Genomic DNA, 21,276 nt, shown 5'->3' with positions numbered 1-21,276 from the left:
AATGGGGTTAATGGGGATAATGTCATGATAATGGTGTAATGGTAACTGAAAAGAGAACGAGCTGATCCTGGCAATTAGATCCAAGGTGATAGGGAAAGATAATGGGTATGGTAGTGGTAATGGTAGTGTTGGTTATGGCGATGATAGTGGTAATGGTATCGCTAATGGTATAGGGGAAAATAAGTACCACTGGAAATATCAATGGTGCAGGAATTGGTGGTAATGGGTAAGATAATGGTGCAATGGGGTGAGAGTAATGGAGTAAAAATATAACTAATGGTGATGGTAATGGGTAATAATGTAGCCGCCTCAGGTAAAGGAAATTGGTCTGGAAACAGCATGACCGAAATGACGTCATTGGACTGAAGGGTTAAAAAAAAAAGGCATTCATTGAGCTTTAAATGAGTAGTGAGGTGGGTACAATGGTGTGGTAGTGGTAGGGGTAGTGCTGGTAATGGTGCAGTGATGGGGATGGCAGTGAGGAGGTTAATGGTGGTAATCATGAAGTTAATGGTGAAATTATGGCAGTGGGTTAATGGGAAACTAATGATTTTTTATGTAAGAAAGAAGGAACCAAAGGCCAGAGCAAAGCAAGATTGTCCCCCCTAAAAAACAAAGAGCCAAATTCAACATCCGCTCATTTCGAGATGCCAAGCAACACTGCGTTTAAAAGACTGGAGGCCATAGGCAGAGGGAAATACGGACAAACAAGACAGTGCTAGACCTGATCAGTCGCAAACATGAAGGACTGGGAACATAAGTTAACTCTTGCATCAGGGAGTTAGACGGGAAAGGGATGAGAATTTCCTATTGGACGGGTACTAAACCCCCACCGAAATGGAAGGGAGATTCAAGCAGAGGAGGGCAGTGACTATTGAAGTGGTGACAGAAAAAAAGGTAAAAGAGCAACAGTGAGGCGAAGAGAGAGAGGCCGAATGGAGGCATGAAGAGGATGAATGTAATGGAATGGGAGAGAATGAGGGATTATACTGACAGGGTAATGGAAGGAGTGGGAAGAGACATGCTGGTGGTAATGGAGATAATGAGGAAAACATGGTTGATAATGGGGGGTAATGGGGAAATAATGGTGAAAATGGGGATGATAATGGTGTAATGCCAACTGAAAGGAGGAGACAGGAGAAAAATTACTCCTGGTAGCTGAGAGTAAGAGATATAAATGGGTGGTAAAAGGGAGGGTAATAGTGAAATGTGATGACGGTAAATAAGAGGATGATGGTGGTAATGGGTAGAATGATGTGATAATAGTGATGGAAATGGTGATAAACTCTCTCTCTCTCTCTCTCTCTCTCTCTCTCTCTCTCTCTCACACACACACACACACACACACACACACACACACACACACACACACACACACACACACACAAACACACACACACACACACACACACACACAACCAACATAGTCATCATCCATGTTCAGGTCCGCCTCGTTAAACACAATCGCTTGCGGTGTGTGTGTGTGTGTGTGTGTGTGTGTGTGTGTGTGTGTGTGTGTGTGTGTGTGTGTGTGTGTGTGTGTGTGTGTGTGTGTGTGTGTGTGTGTGTGTGTGTGTGTGTGTGTGTGTGTGTGTGTGTGTGTGTGTGTGTGTGTGTGTGTGTGTGTGTGTGTGTGAAATCTACAAAAACACACTCAGATAAAAGAAAAACACCTTGGAAAAACTCTTATACACAGGCAACAGAAATAGGACACCTCACAGATACACATGAAGCGCCCCGCAACACACAGACACATGCCTGAAGTATGTAGCCTATTGGTAGCGGTCAGACACAGGGGTAATCTTACATGATACATAACATACACACGTACCCTATAGCACATACATGGCGACAAATTTACATATTTTACATACATCAGTATAAATACACAAGTACATGTAGTTATAACACAGGAACCAAAAATACGTCACACACACACACACACACACACACACACACACACACACACACACACACACACACAGAAGAGAAAGGTACACATACACACATAAAGGTAGACAGATTGGTAGATAGACAGACACACAGATAAATAGAACCATAGATAGCTCCGTATATATGTAACTTTATTTATTTATTTACTCGTTTTTATGTCTATAGAAGCGTACAAAGGCAATGGTCCCAGACACAACACATTTACATAAAACTGAGGCTGTTCAGTATTCCGCCCTCGCAGTTGTGTGTGGGGAAAATGTTTTGGTGATCCAGTACAAATGTTAATAATGATAATAATAATAATAATAATAATAATATTGATAAAAGTAATAATAATACAATAGTAATAATAATAATAATAATAATAATAATAATAATATTGTGGTAGTAATAGTAGTAGTAGAAAATTATACTACTACTACTACTACTACTGCCGCTACTACTACTACTACTATTACTACTACTACTGGCAATTAATTTGCTGTATATTTCGTGTAATCATTTTTTATTTTATATAGTCAGTGTAATCATTCTAGTTGGTAAAAATGTCTACATACTAATCACATAATACTGGTGAGTCTGCAATATTGTTACTACTACTACTACTACTACTACTACTACCACTGCTACTGCTACTACTACTACCATAAAAACTGTCATAGCATTTCGATTCATTTCTTAAACTACATATCTTCCTTCATACGCCTTTATTTCGCCTTTTTTCTTTATTTTTCTGCATATCGGCCTTTCCATCTACACCGTCTCTCTCGGCGTATTTATTGGTTTTATTATTCAGTCTATTCTCGTTCTCCTCTCTCTCTCTCTCTCTCTCTCTCTCTCTCTCTCTTCAGTGTTTTTTTATTCATTTCTTTTCCCTTATTTCGCCCCCCCCCCCTGGGGAGGAGGATAAAGAATACCTCCCCAGTATCCCCGCTTGTCGTAAGAGGAGATTACAAGGGACCTTTTTGTCTCCAGTCTTTCTCTCCTTGCTATCCTCTTCTGCTTTTCTGGCCTACCTCTCTCTTAATGTTTCCGTGTTTCTTCCCGCCTTTATTTTCCCTCTTCTCCTCCAGTGACATACCCAGATTATGGTTGTGTGTTAATTCTTCATCATCCCTTCCTTCCTTCCTTCCCCCTATTGTGTTCCTTATTTACTCAGCATCCTCACCTTTCACTAGGACAAAGACCTTATAATCAAATATGCATATTCTAATTTTTCTGTCTTTTTCTTAAATGCTTTCCCTCACTTATTTTTTTTTTATTATTTTTTTTTTTCATCCGGTACAAGGCTTACATAAACACAAAGTTTACTCTCTCTCTCTCTCTCTCTGAATTTTTTCAACCTTTTGTTCTTTCATTCTTGATATCGGAATTCGCTGGCATGGGAAAATTTGAACTTTTTCATTTATACTATTTTCGTTTTTTACGTAAGTCTTTCGTCTATTTTAAACTCGATACCCCATTCAGCACAGTTACTTCATAAGTATTTTTTGATTTCTTACGACCCAAAATTTTACTGACCTTAGGAGAATTTTTCGAAACAGTGAAGTTAGAGGCAAACTTCATTAATCCCTTGAATCCGGGCGGCATCCTTTTGCATGTATTCTTTTTACTTCCAGGCAGTTGTATTTATCTTTGTAATGACCTCTTGTATTGCTTTTGTTGGTGTTATTGTAGCCCCAGGTGCATCTGAAATGTGAATCCAGTGGACTACAGGCTTAAGTTGCCCTTCTCAGTCCACCATACTCTCTCCGGGGACAAGGAAGTAGCCTAGCTGAGAGTCGTTTGTATAACCAGAAATATTGGTGCCATCACGTGAAGGCGCCCGTCTCCAGCACCTCCCTCATGTACTGAAAGTGGTTTATTTAGCGCAGCCTGTATTAAATTCTTCCAGTAAAAAAAAAAAAATCTCTCCTACGCTTAATAAAATCGCCAGACTATAGCAAGATTGCAATGAAAAAGTCTTCCATGGACTCAGTGGGTTAATCCCTTTGATAGGAGAATCCCAGGTTGAATAAAATCGTCTGGAGGCAGGAAGACTAACCTAAAAAAAAAAAAAAAAAGACAGCCCTATGCAAAGGATAAAATCTTTAGGTCATATAGTTTTAACTACGGTACTCTTCAACGCTTTGACCGCCAGGGACGCGCTTGGGTATCTTAATAAAGTAAAGTCAAGACCTTTTCATTCAGCTGAGACAATGTGTAGCTGTGCGAAGGTTAACTGAGAGGACTTTCAACCCTCCGACTACTATAGAATTTCTCTCGCTGAATAACTCCATCCTGCGGTAAACTGAATAAAAACAGATGATGCCTTCACTGAGTTCGAAACGACTAATATTTATCAATGGGTCCTTTCCATTCCTTTTTGCAGTATATTTAATCGAAAGTCATAAATGAAAAAAAAAATTACTCTAGCATCTATGGCTCACTCCCGGGTGAATATAATAGTGTGGCTTTAGCTGGAATAGAATGCCAGCGTTATTCCGAGCATGAGAGGCATAATGGAGAGAATATTAACACTCTCATAATCCTTTGGCGTTACCTGGAATAGAGGAACCGAGTCAGCCCGAGCGGGAGATGATTAATGGCTACAGTATTAGAGCTCCTTGACTCCAGTGGCTCGTGCTGAGGTGAATAAAATAAGCCTGGTATTAGTTGGCACTAGATAATACTGTATTGGAAAATGTGCGGTTGTAATAGGATTAATTTTGCTCTTCTCTTCAGATGATATTGCTTCCTTCGCCTCATATACTTGCCTCAGTGTTCAGTTTGGTTTGTAGATGTCTTTCAACTCTTATTTTTTATCTACATATCTTTATAGTCATACTTATCCAACTGAGTCCTCGTGGGGAGAAGCTCGGTAATGTATACATTTTTTTTTTTTGCTTCCATAAGAAATGCCCTTTTCTTTCATCTAATTATCTGTCTATCTATTTATGAATCCATCTATCTCTACATCTACATCTATCGATTTATCTATTTAAGTATATCTATCTGTCTGTATAGAATGATATATTGTATTTATTGTTTCCTTAATGTTACTGCTGCTTTTCCTCTCCTCCTCATTTCTTCCTGTTTACCCTGTGTATATTATTTTCCTATTGCATTTTACCCTTTCTTCATTCTTTTTCATCCGTTTTGCTTGATTTAGTTAACAGCTGCACGAAAATCAGATCAGTATTATTGAAATGTTGTTTTCTTTCGATTTTTTTTTTTTTTTTTTTTTTTTTCGTCCTTTGTCATTCTGGTGGAATTAGTGTAAAAAACATTTCTTGTCTCGCTCTCGTTTATTTTGGCTATTCTGACTCTTTATATCCATCCTCTTTATCCGTCTGTGTGCTTATACACAAATTATCGAACTTTTTATCACCTTTTCTATTTTCTATAATTCACCTTTTTCCGTGTTGTTATCCTCTTTATTTTTGGAAAATTATATTCTCTTCTTTCTCCAGGTTTTGCTTCGGTCAGTGCGTGAAATAAAATCATTGTTCTTTCTTTACCTTTTTCTTTTAATGAATTATTTTCTGCCTTTCACTGGCAAATTTCTATCGCTCTTTCTTGCCGAATCCGTACCTAAAAAAAAAAAAAATAAAAATAAAAAAACTTTCCCTCGTGTTTTGAACAATTTCTTTCATTTTTTTTTTTTTTTTTAACAATTTTCTCTCTCCTACTGTCTTTTTATCCATCTTATATGGTCTGGGTCAGTAGAGGAAAAAAAGTTTGCCATTTCCTCTCCTATAGTCACTCTCATTTGTTCTGTTTTCCCGATTTTATCCCCACCTGATTCGGTCGTTATGCGAGATATTTTTGTTTTTTAATCCATTCTTTTTCTTGCTATTTTCTGATCATTTTCTCTCTCCGTTTTCTCTTCACATTTTCATCTGGTCTAGGTCTTACTTGAACAACTTCCCCCCCCCCTTTTTTTTTGTTTCCCGTCATTTGTTTTTCTCTCCTTTTAATCCATCGGAAAGTACAAGAAAATTATCTTTCTTCCTCTCTTTCTCCTCTATTTCCGGTTATTTTCGCCCGCTACTTCGTTTTTTTTTTTTTTTTTTTTTTTTAATAAGAATCAAGTAGAACGTAAGTTTTCACCTCTCCCACTTCTATTTCTGGTCATTATCCCGTTTTTCTTCCGGATCTTTTATACGATTTAGTCCCCGTACGAAATAGTTATAATTCACTTCTCCCTCTATATTATGACTTTCCATGTTCTTGCCTTCATTTCTTTTTAAATCTGCGCTTGAAATATTTTTCAGATGTATTATTCCTTCTTTGTTACTTTCCCTCATGCTTAACTGAGACAGCCCCCCCCCGTCTTCCCTTCCCTTTCATACTTTTTAAATTCAATTAGGTCCGTACCTATGCAGAAATATTCAACCCTCTCTCTCTCTCTCTCTCTCTCTCTGTATATATATATAAACTTTTTTTCATATATATATATATATATATATATATATATATATATATATATATATATATATATATATATATACTGTATATGTATAATTATTTTCCTTTTTCGTTCCCTGCTTCTATTCCTTTCATACGACCCTGTCCGTATTCGAAAGCCATGTGAGTTCCGATACGCCCTGTCCATCTCCATCTTCTTTAAGGCTGTCCCCAGAGATGAATGTTTGGATCGAACCTAACGCCCGTGTTGAAGGGTTGGAGTGAGTTCGGATACGTTCGTTTCTCTCTCTCTCTGTCTGTCTCTCTCTCTGTCGGATGGAACTTGCCGAGTCATCCTGCTTGTAGAGGTTAAGGGAGTGACGAGGCAAATCCCAGTGTCTGATCATAGAGTGGGAGGTGGTAGTGGATGTGATATCCTGCGCCATCCCATTAGTCAGGAGAGTAGTGGTAGGAAGCTGTGCAGAACTTTGCATTCGAGCTGGAACTGGCTAACCCCTATCATCCGTGAAAGCCAACCCAACCACAGCGTTCTGAGACGGCTTATGTTGTTATCGGCAATGTACAGTATAACAATGAGTGCATTCAAGCCGATAACTACCAGGGATCTCAGCCAGTCAATTAACAAATCATCATGGCAGTAGCAAGAAAATATATCAAGGGTGTGCCGAGACTTATGGGATTACTTGCACAAAGCTATTGTAGGGCTAATTTTGAGCAAAAAATTTTATTTGAATATGGGTTCAGCTCTCAGTTGTAAAGTAATTACAGTTACTGATGACATTATGGGCGAAAATGCTCTCCCTCAGCTAACTGTATTTCTATACCGGTTGCCAATTGGACCAATTTTGATAGCGTTTTTTTTATATCAAAATCAGCCTTGGAATCACCTCCTGAAGTAGTGGGTCAAGTCCCAGGACATCCTAAGGAGCACATTAAGGGATAACGGATAGTTTATTTAACATTTCACTATCAAGTTCCTCTTCTAGGCTTTGAGTAAAATCGCCTGGTGTTGTCATAATATATATCAGCACGTCAGAAGTATTCTTGTAAACAAATTTTATGCCTCAAGCCCTTCAGTACGGTGAGGTCTTTTTCTTAACACTTGCGACCACCGGACGGCTTTATTCAGCTCAGGAGGCACTTTCGTGCTGAAGGAATGAGTGAGGGGTTTTATCTAACCCTTCCGGCTCGAAGGGTGTCTCCAGCCTGGATAAAAGTCGTCTGGATGTAACAAGACTGACACAAATGACATCCACTAGCTAAAAGGTTAAATTGTGTGAAATATAATTAGTTGTCTGGTGGTAGCAAGAGTATACATAAAATGATTCGTGTTCGTAGAGAGCTACCAAATATTCATACATACGAAATGACGTACATTAAATTCGCTTTTCTTCAGATTTCCCTGTCCTTCTCACATTTTTCTGCCTGTCACTTCCACCTTCTTTCGCTCGGATTCTAACATATCACGATTCTCTCTCTCTCTCTCTCTCTCTCTCTCTCTCTCTCAAACAATCGCCAACCACTCCATTTCCCTCCATGTATCTCCATCTCTCTCTTTCTGTCTTCATTTTCGCCCTCTCTCCAACATATACTTCACTTTTCCGCTCTTCCTTCATCTCCCCCCCCCCCATCATTATTTCCCTTTCCCTCTCCCTGTGCTGTTTCTTTCCACATAACTCTCTCTCCCTCTTCTTATTTCCATTCTCACCCTCTTTCCTCCGTCCATCTCTTTCCTCTCCACCTCAAAATTTCCTCCAACCATCCACTGTTCTTTCTCTCTTTGCCACACAATCACCTCCACTATTTTCCTCTATACGAGTATGTAGCCATCCTTCTTCCCTTTATCTTCAGTCCCGCCATCTCTTTACTTTTTCCTTCCCTCCCCCATTATCCCTAGCATCATTCACTCCATCTTATCCTCTTTCCTCCATCTTTCTTCCCAATCCTTAACGTCTCTCCTAACCCTCCATCAGTCTTATCATCGCCTTTTCATATATAACCCTCCTTTTTTTGTTTTTACTTTCATTATCATCACCCTCTCTCTTCCATCCATCTCTCTCCCCAATCTTAACACCTCCTTCATTACTCTCCCTCCCTTCCCTTTCTCCCTAATTGTCACCACCCACAGTCGCCTCTGCCCCCAGTCTCCCTCTCTCCTCCACTCATCTCACTTCCCTTCACATTCATTCCTTCTTGCATTATTATTCCTCTCCCTCCTTACTATATTCAACATATTTTTCTACTTATCCCTTTCCCTCTAAATATATTAATTCCCGTTCTCGCTTTCTTTCTGTCTCTGCTACCCTCTTAATTTTCATTCTCATTCTCTCCTTCTTCTCCATCTATCTCTCTTTCCTCCTCCATCCCCCGATCAATCTCCCTCTCTCTATTCCTCTGCCTCAAATCCCCCTCCTCCTTGCTCATGCCGGGTGTGTGGTGTGGTGCGGTGTGGTGGGCAAGACAGGACCAGCATAAAAGAGGCCATAACACGCTGGCAGTAGTGGTGGGATGCAGGATTTATTGAGCAGTCGACGCGCTCCTCTCAAAACACCTCCCTCATTACTTTACATACTGCACGACTTGCCTGGTTGGCTGGCTGGCTAGGAGGTATGTGGGTGGTGGGAGTGAGATGGATGAGGTGGAAGGATGGGTGTGCGAGAGAAAGTGGGTGGAAGAGAAGCTACGGAGGTGGGTGAGAGAGAGAGAGAGAGAGAGAGAGAGAGAAGATGATGATGATGATGCACAGGATTACAGAGGTTACTTTTCATACTGCCTGGACTTGAGCGGGAGAGGGACTGAGATGAGGGATATGTGGGTGAAAGAGTGGGAGTGAATGAGAGAGACGATGTGAGTAGATGTGGAAGCAGCGGGAGAATGAGTGGGATGATGGGTAGGAGGGATAGAAAGGATATGTGGGAGGATATACAAGACGTGGAAATGGTGTATGGAGTCGATAGTTTAGGACTGCGTTAGACTGAAGGCAGACAATGTGGGTGGTGGTGAGGGTCGATGGAAATGAGAGTATGCATGTACGGGTGCGTCTGGAGAGAGAGAGAGAGAGAGAGAGAGAGAGAGAGAGAGAGAGAGAGAGAAACACCTTACAGTCCTTTATGATCTGGCTTAAATGTTAACGGGAAAGACTTAACCTCTAATTATAGAAATTTATGAAGGGGTTAGCCAAGGAAAAAGAAAGTGTGAAAGTTGTAGGTGTGAAAGGGAGAAAATGAGGCAAGGAAATGGAGGAGTTAAGTGGGAGAGGACAGGAAACAGGTGAGAAGGAGAAAAGTAATGAGGAAAAGAAGATTGAGGTGGGAATGAAAGAGGGTGTTAACTGGGTAATGTGGGTGAGAAAATGAGAGAGAGAGAGAGAGAGAGAGAGAGAGAGAGAGAGAGAGAGAGAGAGAGAGAGAGGAATTACAGCTAGTGAGTTGGGGAATTAAGTGGTGATAAAGATTGTTGGGTTTAATTAAGTGAGAGAGAACAGAACAGGCAGCTCCGGAATTTGCTTGGCAAAACATTAAATTGATGTGCTGAGGTTAGGAGATAGATAGATGGATGGATCGGTAGGTAGAGAGAGGGACAGATAGATAATCTGATTAATATAAAGTAGAGATAGGCAATTGGATGGAAGGAACAGGAATGTAAAAACATTATACAGGTATCTGTAGAATACTTACTGAGATACACAGACAGACAGACATAGAAACAGAGGTGAATATAGAGGTAGTTTAGAAGGTAGATAGGTACATAGATCGATAGGTAGATAAGAAAATACAGATAAACAGAGGCAGACAGTCAGACGGATAGATAGAGATAGATAGACAGAGAGAGAGAAAGGAGGGGAAGGGGAGTAAGAATTAAGAGTATGCAAAGCATGAATCTGAAATCCTAATAATAATTATAAGACAAATATAAACACCACCACAAGCCCAAACACGACGCCCCAGCACAAATATAAACACCACCACAAGCCCAAACACGACGCCCCAGCACAAATATAAACACCACCACAAGCCCAAACACGACGCCCCAGCACAAATATAAACACCACCACAAGCCCAAACACGACGCCCCAGCACAAATAACCCAAACAGCTCACACAACAGCAAACCGAAACAGACAAGAGCAGCATCCGGGCCGCTCCGAATATGTCAACACAAGGCTGACACTGGTTTAGCAGCCCGTGCACGAGATTGACAGCCCCGCAGAGACAGAAGTGGAGCAGGAAGTGATTGGATGGGGGGTGGGGGTTGTCTCCGTGTCTGTCAGTTATTTATGTATATTTTTGCTTCAGTCAGTCAGTCAGTTAGTCTCCCTTCCCTAATGTCTTTTTTTGTCGTTACGTATGCATGTCTATCTATCTATCTATCTATATACCTAGGCTGCTTCCCCCAGGGAAAGGGAGGTAGCCGAGACAGGACGACTCACTCTCCATTTACTCATCCATTCAAACACATTCATTCGCATCTTAGCCCCAAAGGGGAGAACGGACAGATCCTCACCGCATCACACCGCACAAGGGTCAACTGCGCAATGCAATCAGTGACATCCGCAGCAGGGCCCGACAGCAGAACTGGTTTACCCCTGCTACATCATAACAGACCCATCCCCTTACCCGCACCTGACCTGACTAGCTGATCAGACCAAATGCGGGAGAATATCCCCTCAGGGCTGCGTCATCACTTATTCATTCACAATTTCTCTCCATTTATTTCTGTCACGCACAGCCACTCTTCCTTGCTCAACAGACATCCCTCTCGCATCCAGCGCTCTCTTCACACTGTCTATCCATCCTATTCGTGGTCTCCCTCTCAGCCTTACACCTCTCACATCAGATCTAGTTATCTTTTTCACCAATCGTTCATTATCCATTCTCTCCATATGCCCAAACCATTGCAACACCCTCTGCTCAGCTCTACCAGCCATCTCCCGAACAACTCCAGTTCTCCTTCGCACTTCATCATTTCGCACTCGATCCATACGCGTCACTCCACACATACTCCTCAGACATCTCATCTCCATTACATTCAAACTTTTCCTCTCTGCTACACCCACATTCCATGTTTCAGCCCCATATAATGCAGTCGGTACCACAACACCCTCATACAGCCTTCTCTTTACATCCATTCTAAGCGAACGACATTTAAACACTTTTTCATTCCTCCCAGCACCTTTCCTACTTCATTTATTCTAAACTTCACTTCTGCATCTATTCTTCCATCCACAGCAACATGTGACCCTAGATATTTAAAACAATCTACCTCCTCAAGCAACTCACCATTCAAAACTATATTCATCCCCCTACCATCTATCAACCTCGTACACTTCATCACTTTACTCTTATTCTCATTTACTTTCAATTTCCTCCTTTCACACACCCTTCCAAACTCCTCTACCAACTGTCTCAATCTCTCCTCTGAATCAGTCACCAGTGCAGTATCATCTGCAAACAGCAGCTGCTTCAGATTCCACTCTCCTCCATCAACATTTACCAGACTCAGACCACCTAAAAATCTTGCATTCACCTCCCTTACAACACCATCCATGTAAATATTAAACAACCAAGGCGACATCACACATCCCTGTCGCAGCCCCACTCTCACGGGAAACCAATCACTCACAGCATTTCCCATTCTTACACACGCTCTACTATTTACATAAAAACTTTTCACCCCTTTTAGTAACCTACCATCAAGTCCATACAATCTTAAAACAGTCCACAAAGCCTCCCTATCAATTCTATCATACGCTTTCTCTAAGTCCATAAATGCCCAAAACACATCCTTGCCTTTCGCTAAGTACTTTTCACACACTTGTCTCACAGCAAACACCTGATCAACGCATCCCCTCCCTCTCCTAAAGCCACACTGCTCATCACTAATCACTCCCTCTGTACCCTCTCTAACTCTCATAATTAACACTCTACCATACACTTTACCTACAACACTCAACAGACTTATACCCCTAAAGCTAGTACATTCATACTTATCACCCTTGCCTTTATACAACGGGACCACACAAGCACTTGCCCAGTCAATTGGCACCATACCTTTCTCAAAGCACACATTCAACAATCTTACTAACCATTCAACAATAGTCACTCCACCACCCTTCAGGCATTCCACAGCACACCCATCCATACCTGCAGCTTTCCCTGTTTTCATATCCTTTACTGCCTTCTCCACTTCTTCCTTCGTGATCAAAGAATCATTCAACTCTCCCAACACATTTATTCCTTGCACCCTTCCATCCGCCACAATCTCGGCCACCCTTTCCTCCTCTACATTTAACAATCTTTCAAAATACTCTGCCCATCTCTTCCTTACTGCATCCATCTCAATTAACATCCTTCCATCCTCTGCTTTTACTCGTTCTTCCTTCCCAGACTCTCCCTTTCGCACCCTTTTCACCTCCTTCCAAAACATTTTCTTATTCTGTTGAAAATTCTCTGTCAGCCGCCTACCCCACCTCTCATCTGCTGCCACTTTAGCATCACGCACAGCCCTTCTCGCTCTATTCCTCTTTTCCTTATACTTTTCATATGACATCTCATCCTTCCTCTGCAGCCACACTTCATATGCCCGTCTCTTCTCAGCCACAGCCATACTTACTTCCTCGCACCACCATTGACTTCCTTTTCTTACACCACCACCCACACGTCTCACACCACACACCTCTTCTGCATGCCCCACCACAGCACTCTTAAACAACTGCCATTCCTCCTCCACACTGCCATTTTCCCGATATTTCACTGCGTTCCACTCATCTTTCAATTTCTCCTGATACTCCATCTTTTTCTCTCTTTTATCCAACTCACTCACTTTCAAAACCTCCCTGCCACACCTAACCCTCCTAGCTCTCACCCATCTCTTACCTACTCTTAACTTTCCCTCCACCAGGTAGTGGTCAGACATACCTCCACCCTCCCCTCTCAGAACTCTCACATCCAACAATCTTCCTATTACATTCCTAGACACAACCACATAGTCCATCAAGGCTCTATCAACAACCCTTCCACCCTCCTGTCTCACCCATGTATACTTATAAATATCTTTCTTCTCAAACAGCGTATTCCCAATCACCATCTCTCGCTCAACACACATCGCTATCATTCGTTCCCCATTTTCATTTCTTCCAGGCACACCATGCATACCAACTACGCCTTCAACTGCTACATTTCCCACTCTAGCATTCAGATCTCCCATCATTACCACATTCATATTCGCTCCAAAACTCTGCAGACACTCATCAACATCATTCCAGAAAGACTCCCTCTCTTGTTCATCCCTTTCACTACCAGGCCCATATGCACTCACAAACACCCACAACTCACGTTCAAATTTCGCTTTCACCCACATCAGTCTCGATGACACCTCCTTCCATTCAATCACACACCGCTGTACTTCCGGACTCACTAACAAGGCCACACCTTCTCTTGCCCTTCCTCTATCAACACTTGACAATCTTCCATTAACACTTCCAAACATAGATTCTCCCTTCCCTTTCATCTTCGTTTCACTCAAAGCTAACACATCCAACTTTCTTCTCACAAACATTCTCCCAATCTCCTCCCTGTATGCATGTACTGGATATATTTCTCCATCTCATCCACTCCATTGTTCATCACGGCCATTTTTCAATCCCCATTTGAAGGTTTCATGGATCAATGTAGGTCTCACGGTCGACGAACTCACTTTCTCTGTCACTGTCTCTCTGTCTGTCCTGTCACTGTCATTGTCAATGTCTTTGTCTGTCTGTCTGTCTGTCTGTCTGTCTGTCTGCCTGCCTCTCGCTCAAAACACACACACACACACACACACACACACACACACACACACACACACACACACACACACACACACACAGTCCCCCTTATGAAACAATTCACTATGCACGAATAACTGTATCCACACATTATATCACATCCACGATAATCATTTGCACCAATAACACGATATTCCTCTGATGTTAGGATTTACTCTTGTTTTTCTTTTTAAGCCAAGACGTACATTAAACCCATGGCGAGTAGTGATGATTGGTTCCTTTGCATATGTAGGTGCTGGAGAGGGACGCCTTCATGTGGTGGAACAGATGTAACTGGTCGGCTTAACTGCCTGGTTATACGAACGTCCCTTAACTACTTACCTATCCCCCAAAAGGAGGATGGTGAACTGTCGAGGGGCATCTTCAGCCTGCAGTTCACGGGGTTCACGTTACAGGTGAACACGGAATAACTACTACTACTACTACTACTACTACTAGCCTACTACTACTACTACTACTACTACTAGCCTACTACTACTACTACTACTACTACTAGCCTACTACTACTACTGCTACTTCTACCATTTACCGCAGCGTAGCCTTACTATTTAATGGAAGTAATCTGGGATAGGCTGTTACCGTTACGATAACGAGGAGTCGGTTGGAAGAGGACGAAGTGTGTGTGTGTGTGTGTGTGTGTGTGTGTGTGTGTGTGTGTGTGTGTGTGTGTGTGTGTGTGTGTTAGAGAGAGAGAGAGAGAGAGAGAGAGAGAGAGAGAGAGAGCAGTCCCATGTCAAGTTTGGTGTCAGTGCGTGTCTTGGGCGCTGCGTAACAAATAGTATTGTTTAACCCATCGCTATTTTAACGTTAGTTTCCGAGCACTCCTTGCACGTTAATTGAGATTTCCGTATCGAGAAGAACGAATGAAAAAAGCTGTGGTTGCCATGGCAACTCTGAACCACTTTAGACCATATATATTGGCCAAACAAACTCACCGATATCAGGGCGATAAATAGAAGCCATCCTTCTTTGTTAGTGCTTAACTGCGTAAGAATAAATAATTTATTTACGAGTTAAAATCGAGGGCGAAGCCTGAGTGTCCTCGGCAGAAGCAAACACATATAGTGCCTACAGATGGATCAGCTTTTCCAAAATTAACCTGGCCTCCATTTACCAGCCACATTCCAGGTCGGATACTGGATGTTTCGGCGCCAGCCAACATTGCTGCCCGTGTGTGTGTGTGTGTGTGTGTGTGTGTGTGTGTGTGTGTGTGTGAGAGAGAGAGAGAGAGAGAGAGAGAGAGAGAAGTGGTGGAGTGGGGGTAAATTATTAACGTGCGTTGCCGAGAAAACAGTAGTGAAGCAATTTGCATATGACGTTGTAAGCTCCGGGCACGAGGTTTAATTAGGAGGAAGGAAGGAAGGGGGAAGGAAAGTGGTAGGGGAGAGAGAGGGGAAGGAGAGAGGGGAGGGGGAGAGGGAAGGAAACTTGGAGGGGAGGGAAAGGGGAGAGGAGACAGAGAGAGGTAGGAAGTGGGGGAAGGAATTTAGTTGATGGGTGAAAAAGGGAGAGTACGAAGAGAGGGGATAGGATGAAGGGGAGGAGTGTATGGTGAAATGGGAGAATGGAAGGGAGACCGGGACAGGAGGGAGGGAGGGGAGTGAGAGAGAATTTTCTTGAAAGGGAGAAGAAGAGAGAACGGAGAAAAAGGAAAAGGAGGAAGCAGAATGACTTTAAATGAAGAGAGGAGTATATGGTCAGATGAGACAAGGGGATGGAGAATAACAGAGGAGGAGGCAGTCGGGGGAAAAAGAGTGTAGAGACGGAGAGGAGACAGAGAGGAGAGGAGAAAACAGGAAGGAGAGCGAAGGAGGGAAGAGAAAGAGGGAGGGAATTGGGGTGCTGTGGAGAAGCATAGATAGTGGAGAGTTTGGGAGGGGGGAGGGGAGAGAAGGAGAGAGAAAAGGGAGACCCAGAGGGAGGAGAGGGAATATATGTGAGAGAGGAAAAGAGAACAGTGGGAAAGGGAAAAATGAGAAGTAGAAAGGGAATGGAAGGAGAGAGAACAGGGAGACAGGGAAAGGTGAGAAGGAGAAGGGAAGTGGAAGGTGTGAGCTTTAGGAAGAAGGGTAACACTGGAAGCAGAGGGAAGAATGGCAAGGTCAGGGAGGGGAAGAGAAGAGAGAAGAAAATGGGATGGAGAAGAGAAATTGGCTGAAGGAATAAGGAGAGGGAAGAAGAAGAAAAGATAAGGTGAAGAGAAGAATACAGAGAAGGAAAAGAAAGACTGGAGGGGGGGAGACAGAGACTGACTTTATTGGGAGGAAGGAAAGGTGAGACTTTCTGGAGAAGGGAAACTGGGGAAATATTGTGAATGGAAAAGGAGGGGAGGGAGAGAAGGAGAAGAAACGATGGTAGAGAAAACATTTGGATGAATGCATGGAAGAAGTAGATAGAAGAACATGGGAAGAGGAGGAGGAGGAGGATGGGGGACACAGGAAGGAGAGAATGAAGCGGAAGAGAGGAAAGTGGAGGGAAGAGAAGATATACACGTATATTGGAAGGCTAGTCATGGAGAGAGAGAGAGAGAGAGAGAGAGAGAGAGAGAGAGAGAGAGAGAGAGAGAGAGAGAGAGAGAGAGAGAGAGAGAGAATATGTTTTTGTTGTATACATTGGGATATACAAGCCAATAACAGCAGCGTGTTTGTCTGGCCAGCAGGGAGGCAGCAGCACCGACAACAGCAAGAACAGCCACAACCTGGGGGGCATGATCAGGAAGGCACGCAACAGCCGAGACAGCACCAGCAGCACCAGCACGGACAGCAACAGCAGCAGCAGTAACAGCATGAGCAGCAACAGCAAGCGCGCCTGGCCTCACGGTTTCTCAAGGCGGAGGTCTGGTCTGTCCCTCTCCATCGACGCCTCCATGAAGGTGCTGCGTGAGGCTCTGTACCTGGAGATCGCGCGCAAGAAGCAGAGGCAGCAGCTACAGAGAGCACAGCAGAACAAGGCCATTCTTAACAGCATCGGCAAGAGGGACGTCTCGGCACAGCTTAATACCTCCCATCGCCACACCCCTACCTTGGTCCACAGGTCAGTACAGGGCGAGTGAGTAGTGAGGCGGAGCTGTGGTGTGTGTGTGTGGGGGGGTGAGTGTGTGTGTGTGTGTGTGTGTGTGTGTGTGTGTGTGTGTGTGTGTGTGAGTAAATGTGTGGACGAGTGAAAGTATGTGGATATGTTAGTGTGTGGGGGTGTAAATAGTCGTATGAGTAAATGAGGAAAAGAGGATTGAGGTGGGAATGAAAGAAGGTGTTAACTGGGATATGTGGATGAGAAAACGCGAGAGAGAGAGAGAGAGAGAGAGAGAGAGAGAGAGAGAGAGAGAGAGACTGTTGGGGCAGCTTCACTTAGTAAAATAGTGTGGGTGTGTGAGATTAGCCTAGCAGGAATATGCTTATCTATATATCCAGGAAGAACAGAAATAACTCACTGACAACGATAGGGTCTTTCACATTTTGTTATTACTACCACCACAGCATCCCACTGAGGTACTTTGGAGACATACAAACCATAAATTGCAGTAACTTTTATTGGGAAAAAAATCAGCCTTGTGCCACTTTCAATAATAAAAAAAAAAAAAAAAATGAAACTCACTGAAAGATTCAAGTGCACAAACAGATAAATCATACTCACATGCGTAAGTACTTGTGCAGGAAATAACAGAAAATTAATACTGACTGAAATGCTTTGGGATAAAAAAGAAGGAAAGAAAAAAAAAGGACAGACAATGCATAGCTATTCGGTGCAATGACTTTTGGTACAAAATCAAACAAATCGTTTCGGAATTCACTGCAATACCTCCGATTGCAAAAACAAACAGTTCCTAGAGTAATGCATTATATAAAAACAAACAAGCAAATAAGGTGTCCTTATTACACTACCTTCCAGTGCCAAAACAAACACATAACCTATCCTCATCGCATAAATTTTCGTGTAGAAGCGCAAAGTAATCAATGTTCTCCCTTTTTCTCTTTGCAGGAACTAAACAGGCATAACACAGAGTAGCAAGAGAGGCGTGGCGGACAACTGCGTGGGCCGAGAGTACACTAGCCCAGACTACGCTGAGGCTACACTAGGGCTAGGTGCACGTATGGTTCTTCAAGTCATCGTGTTTTCCAGCTGGCTTATCATCCTTTCTGAAAGGCTGATGGCTACTTACGTGGCTCTCTCTATGGCTACCTAGATGGCTTTTATTTTTTTTGGCTTCCTAGAACATCCATAGGACCTTCCTGTGTTATGGCTCTCGATGAATCATACGAGCTCAAATATTTTCCCCCAGATCAGAATACTTATAGTTTATTTTGTTACTGTTATGTCATTTCCTTCCTCACTGAACTCAATTAAATGTTACAGACAATATTATTTTCAACCTCCTTTTAGTCGCTGGCAGTCGGTTAAGAAAAAATAATAATATACTGTAAGGCTTTCATGTTTCCATGCCTTTGATTATTCACATTTTGCTCATAGCAAATATTTCAAATAATTTCTCTGAGCGCAGTTGATATATTTGTTTGAAAATGCTAGAATGCCCTCAACCTATGTTGATATTTTGCAAAGTGCATATGTTTTTATGCTTTATTGAGAACAAATGAAGACTTTGAAGTACATGACGTCATCTGTCGGACAAAATACTCCCCGCCATCACTCTCTCTGCTACAGTAACATTATCCGTATTTTTATATTTAATCATACGCTTTTAGCAGGCCAGGAATATACATTAAAATATATATAGCCTATATCCTACCGATGAAGAATGAGTGACTATAAAGTATACTGTCCCCGTATCCCCTGACTGCAGGATCCCATAGGAACTCTCGCGCTCTGTGTGACTTTTGGCGCCAAATTATAGGATGTCGCCGTGATGTTGATAAATCTCCGTGTTATATAATCTCCGTGTAAATAAAGCAAGGTCGCAAATGATCCCGTCTCCTGGTTGTTCCCTAAAGCCCTTTTAATTTAGTTAGCAATAGACAGTGGCCGGGTCAGCTGGGAAAGCTACACAAATATATATGTATAGAGGTCCGCCATTTTCTCTTTCACAATTGGAAGGAAAATCAAAATATCCAAATGCTGTCAGTGTTACTTCTTGTATCTAGAACATCTCTTTACTGTAGTTATGAGTGTAAAAAATAGAAGTATGCCAGTATTTATATACGTTTTATTATCAGTATGACTTGTCTAGTTTATGCTGTTTTCACTGAAACCCAAGTTCTAAAAGGTAACTTGAGAACATTATCAGAAATCTCTTTTGTTAACGTTGTCAAGTTGCGTTTTTAAAATTACGGGTTTATTTCGTGAGTTATGTCAACATTATTTCGTAGTACCGCACGTATCCGGGAGCACTCTTACTTTCACTTACTCATGATATTTAAGACTTTTTTTTTTTTCTAGTATGAACTGAGCAATGAGTCTGGAATGTATGGAAACTTGAGAAATATGTGATCACTTTTGAAACGCAAGAAAAACTCAGTAATGTAAGAATGGTTTTGGTTACTAATAAGGACAAACATGCATATCTTTATATTATATATTTATTGTACGTGTAAATTCAATTAACCCAGACGATTACAGCAGGGAACGCTATATGTACAGCGTATGATATTTAAGCCAGCATAATATACCATAAATTTAATATAAATGTATATATATGTAAATGAACACGAACACAACAGACATATTACTGGACATGGACGGGTGAACCTTTATATATTTTAAGGTTATATTAAATGCATCCTGTTTATAATACTATGCTTAATGACACTATATAAAGCCTCAATGAAAACGAGAGTATGATGATGTATGTTAGGCACATTACGAAGGCTGTTTTGTACTTAAGTATTCCTTTCTCTGATCTAAAGCCTACCTCTCCCTGTATCTTTGTATGCATTCCATTTTTTTTTTTTTTTCGCATAGTTCCATTATTAACTACTATGTAAAGGAGGTAGTTTCCCAGCTGACTGATAATGAAACTTAGTATGTTTCCTTTCTCTCTCTCTCTCTCTCTCTCTCTCTCTCTCTCTCTCTCTCTCTGTAGTCTCAGTAATATCGTTTCGGCTCCTCCTACTTTCGACTAACACTGAAAAATCACATGCATGTTTCCTCACATGCCGTAAAATACTTCAGCCATTTTTTACAGGATCACACTAAGCCTTTATACTTTACCGCCATTTATCGTACCAAATGCAAAAATATTACTGTACTCCTCTTTTTTGCTCACTATATACTTTACACACTTGCAGGAAAGCCATCTCTATTGTTTTTCTTAATTGCAAGACGAAAATTTTATAGATGTCCACGTAATGAAGCCCGACAATCAGCAGGCTCTAAATATTTTTCTTACTTTTCACAGATTTTTTTTTTTCCCCTATGCCACACACTTCGTTACACTCCTCCTCACCCTCCACCACCACCACCAGCAACTTAACCCTTCCTGTGCGAGGCTGGAACCTTAACCCCCCCCCCCCCGCTCTCTCTCTCTCTCTCTCTCTCTCGTTTTCCGCGTCCCATGTTCCCTGGTGGCACGGACGTAGTAACAAGTAGTGAAAATATAGATGCAGCATATTTTGTTTTGGTGAAGAGGAGGAGAGTTTGGATTTTGGCAGGAAATTTTGTCCCACTTCCCCCCTTCTCTCTCTCTCTCTCTCTCTCTCTCTCTCTCTCTCTCTCTTTCTCGTCTTTATCTCCCGTCAACTCGTTATCTCCAGCTCACTGGCTGCGTTCAGTGGAGGAAATCGGAGGAGGAGATAGGAGCTAAGGTGTTTACAATCGAGGAAACACACCTGATGATTATGAAGGATTATTTCGCGTCAGCAAATCACCATGGAAACGGTCGTCTCCGATTGGTGGGCCGAATCGGAGTGGCTTTATAGCGATTGGTTCACTTGACACTAACTGGCTAAATGAACTGTGCTGTGTCTTTTTTTCTCCCCCTTACTAATGCATTGGTGGAAAGCGGTGGCCAACTTTTTTCGACAAGGGAAAGAAAGTTTTATAATTAGTTAGAACCGGAGTGCAAAAGTCAATCACACAGCCAGTTACTGTTTTTCACAACCCGTCCTATTGAGTTCAATAGTTCCGGCCTTTGAACTG

General features: G+C 42.1%; 1 protein-coding gene across 1 annotated transcript in view; it reads left to right on the top strand.

The window, feature by feature from the left end:
* The window catches only part of LOC145397750 (uncharacterized), a 241,050-nt gene extending 222,459 nt beyond the window's left edge, over positions 1–18,591 (top strand). Inside the window, exons 4-5 of the mRNA XM_080270772.1 lie at positions 16,847–17,220; positions 18,166–18,591. Of these exons, the coding sequence (XP_080126898.1) occupies positions 16,847–17,220; positions 18,166–18,172 (381 nt within the window). The 3' untranslated portion in view covers positions 18,173–18,591. The remainder of the gene's footprint in view (positions 1–16,846; positions 17,221–18,165) is intronic.
* Positions 18,592–21,276: the final 2,685 nt, after the last annotated feature.

Source organism: Coenobita brevimanus, chromosome 43 (genome assembly GCF_032717465.1).
Source record: "Coenobita brevimanus isolate Jiangsu-jjx chromosome 43, ASM3271746v2, whole genome shotgun sequence".
In the NCBI taxonomy this organism is placed as follows: domain Eukaryota; kingdom Metazoa; phylum Arthropoda; class Malacostraca; order Decapoda; family Coenobitidae; genus Coenobita; species Coenobita brevimanus.
This window is presented reverse-complemented; position numbering and strand designations above follow the sequence as displayed.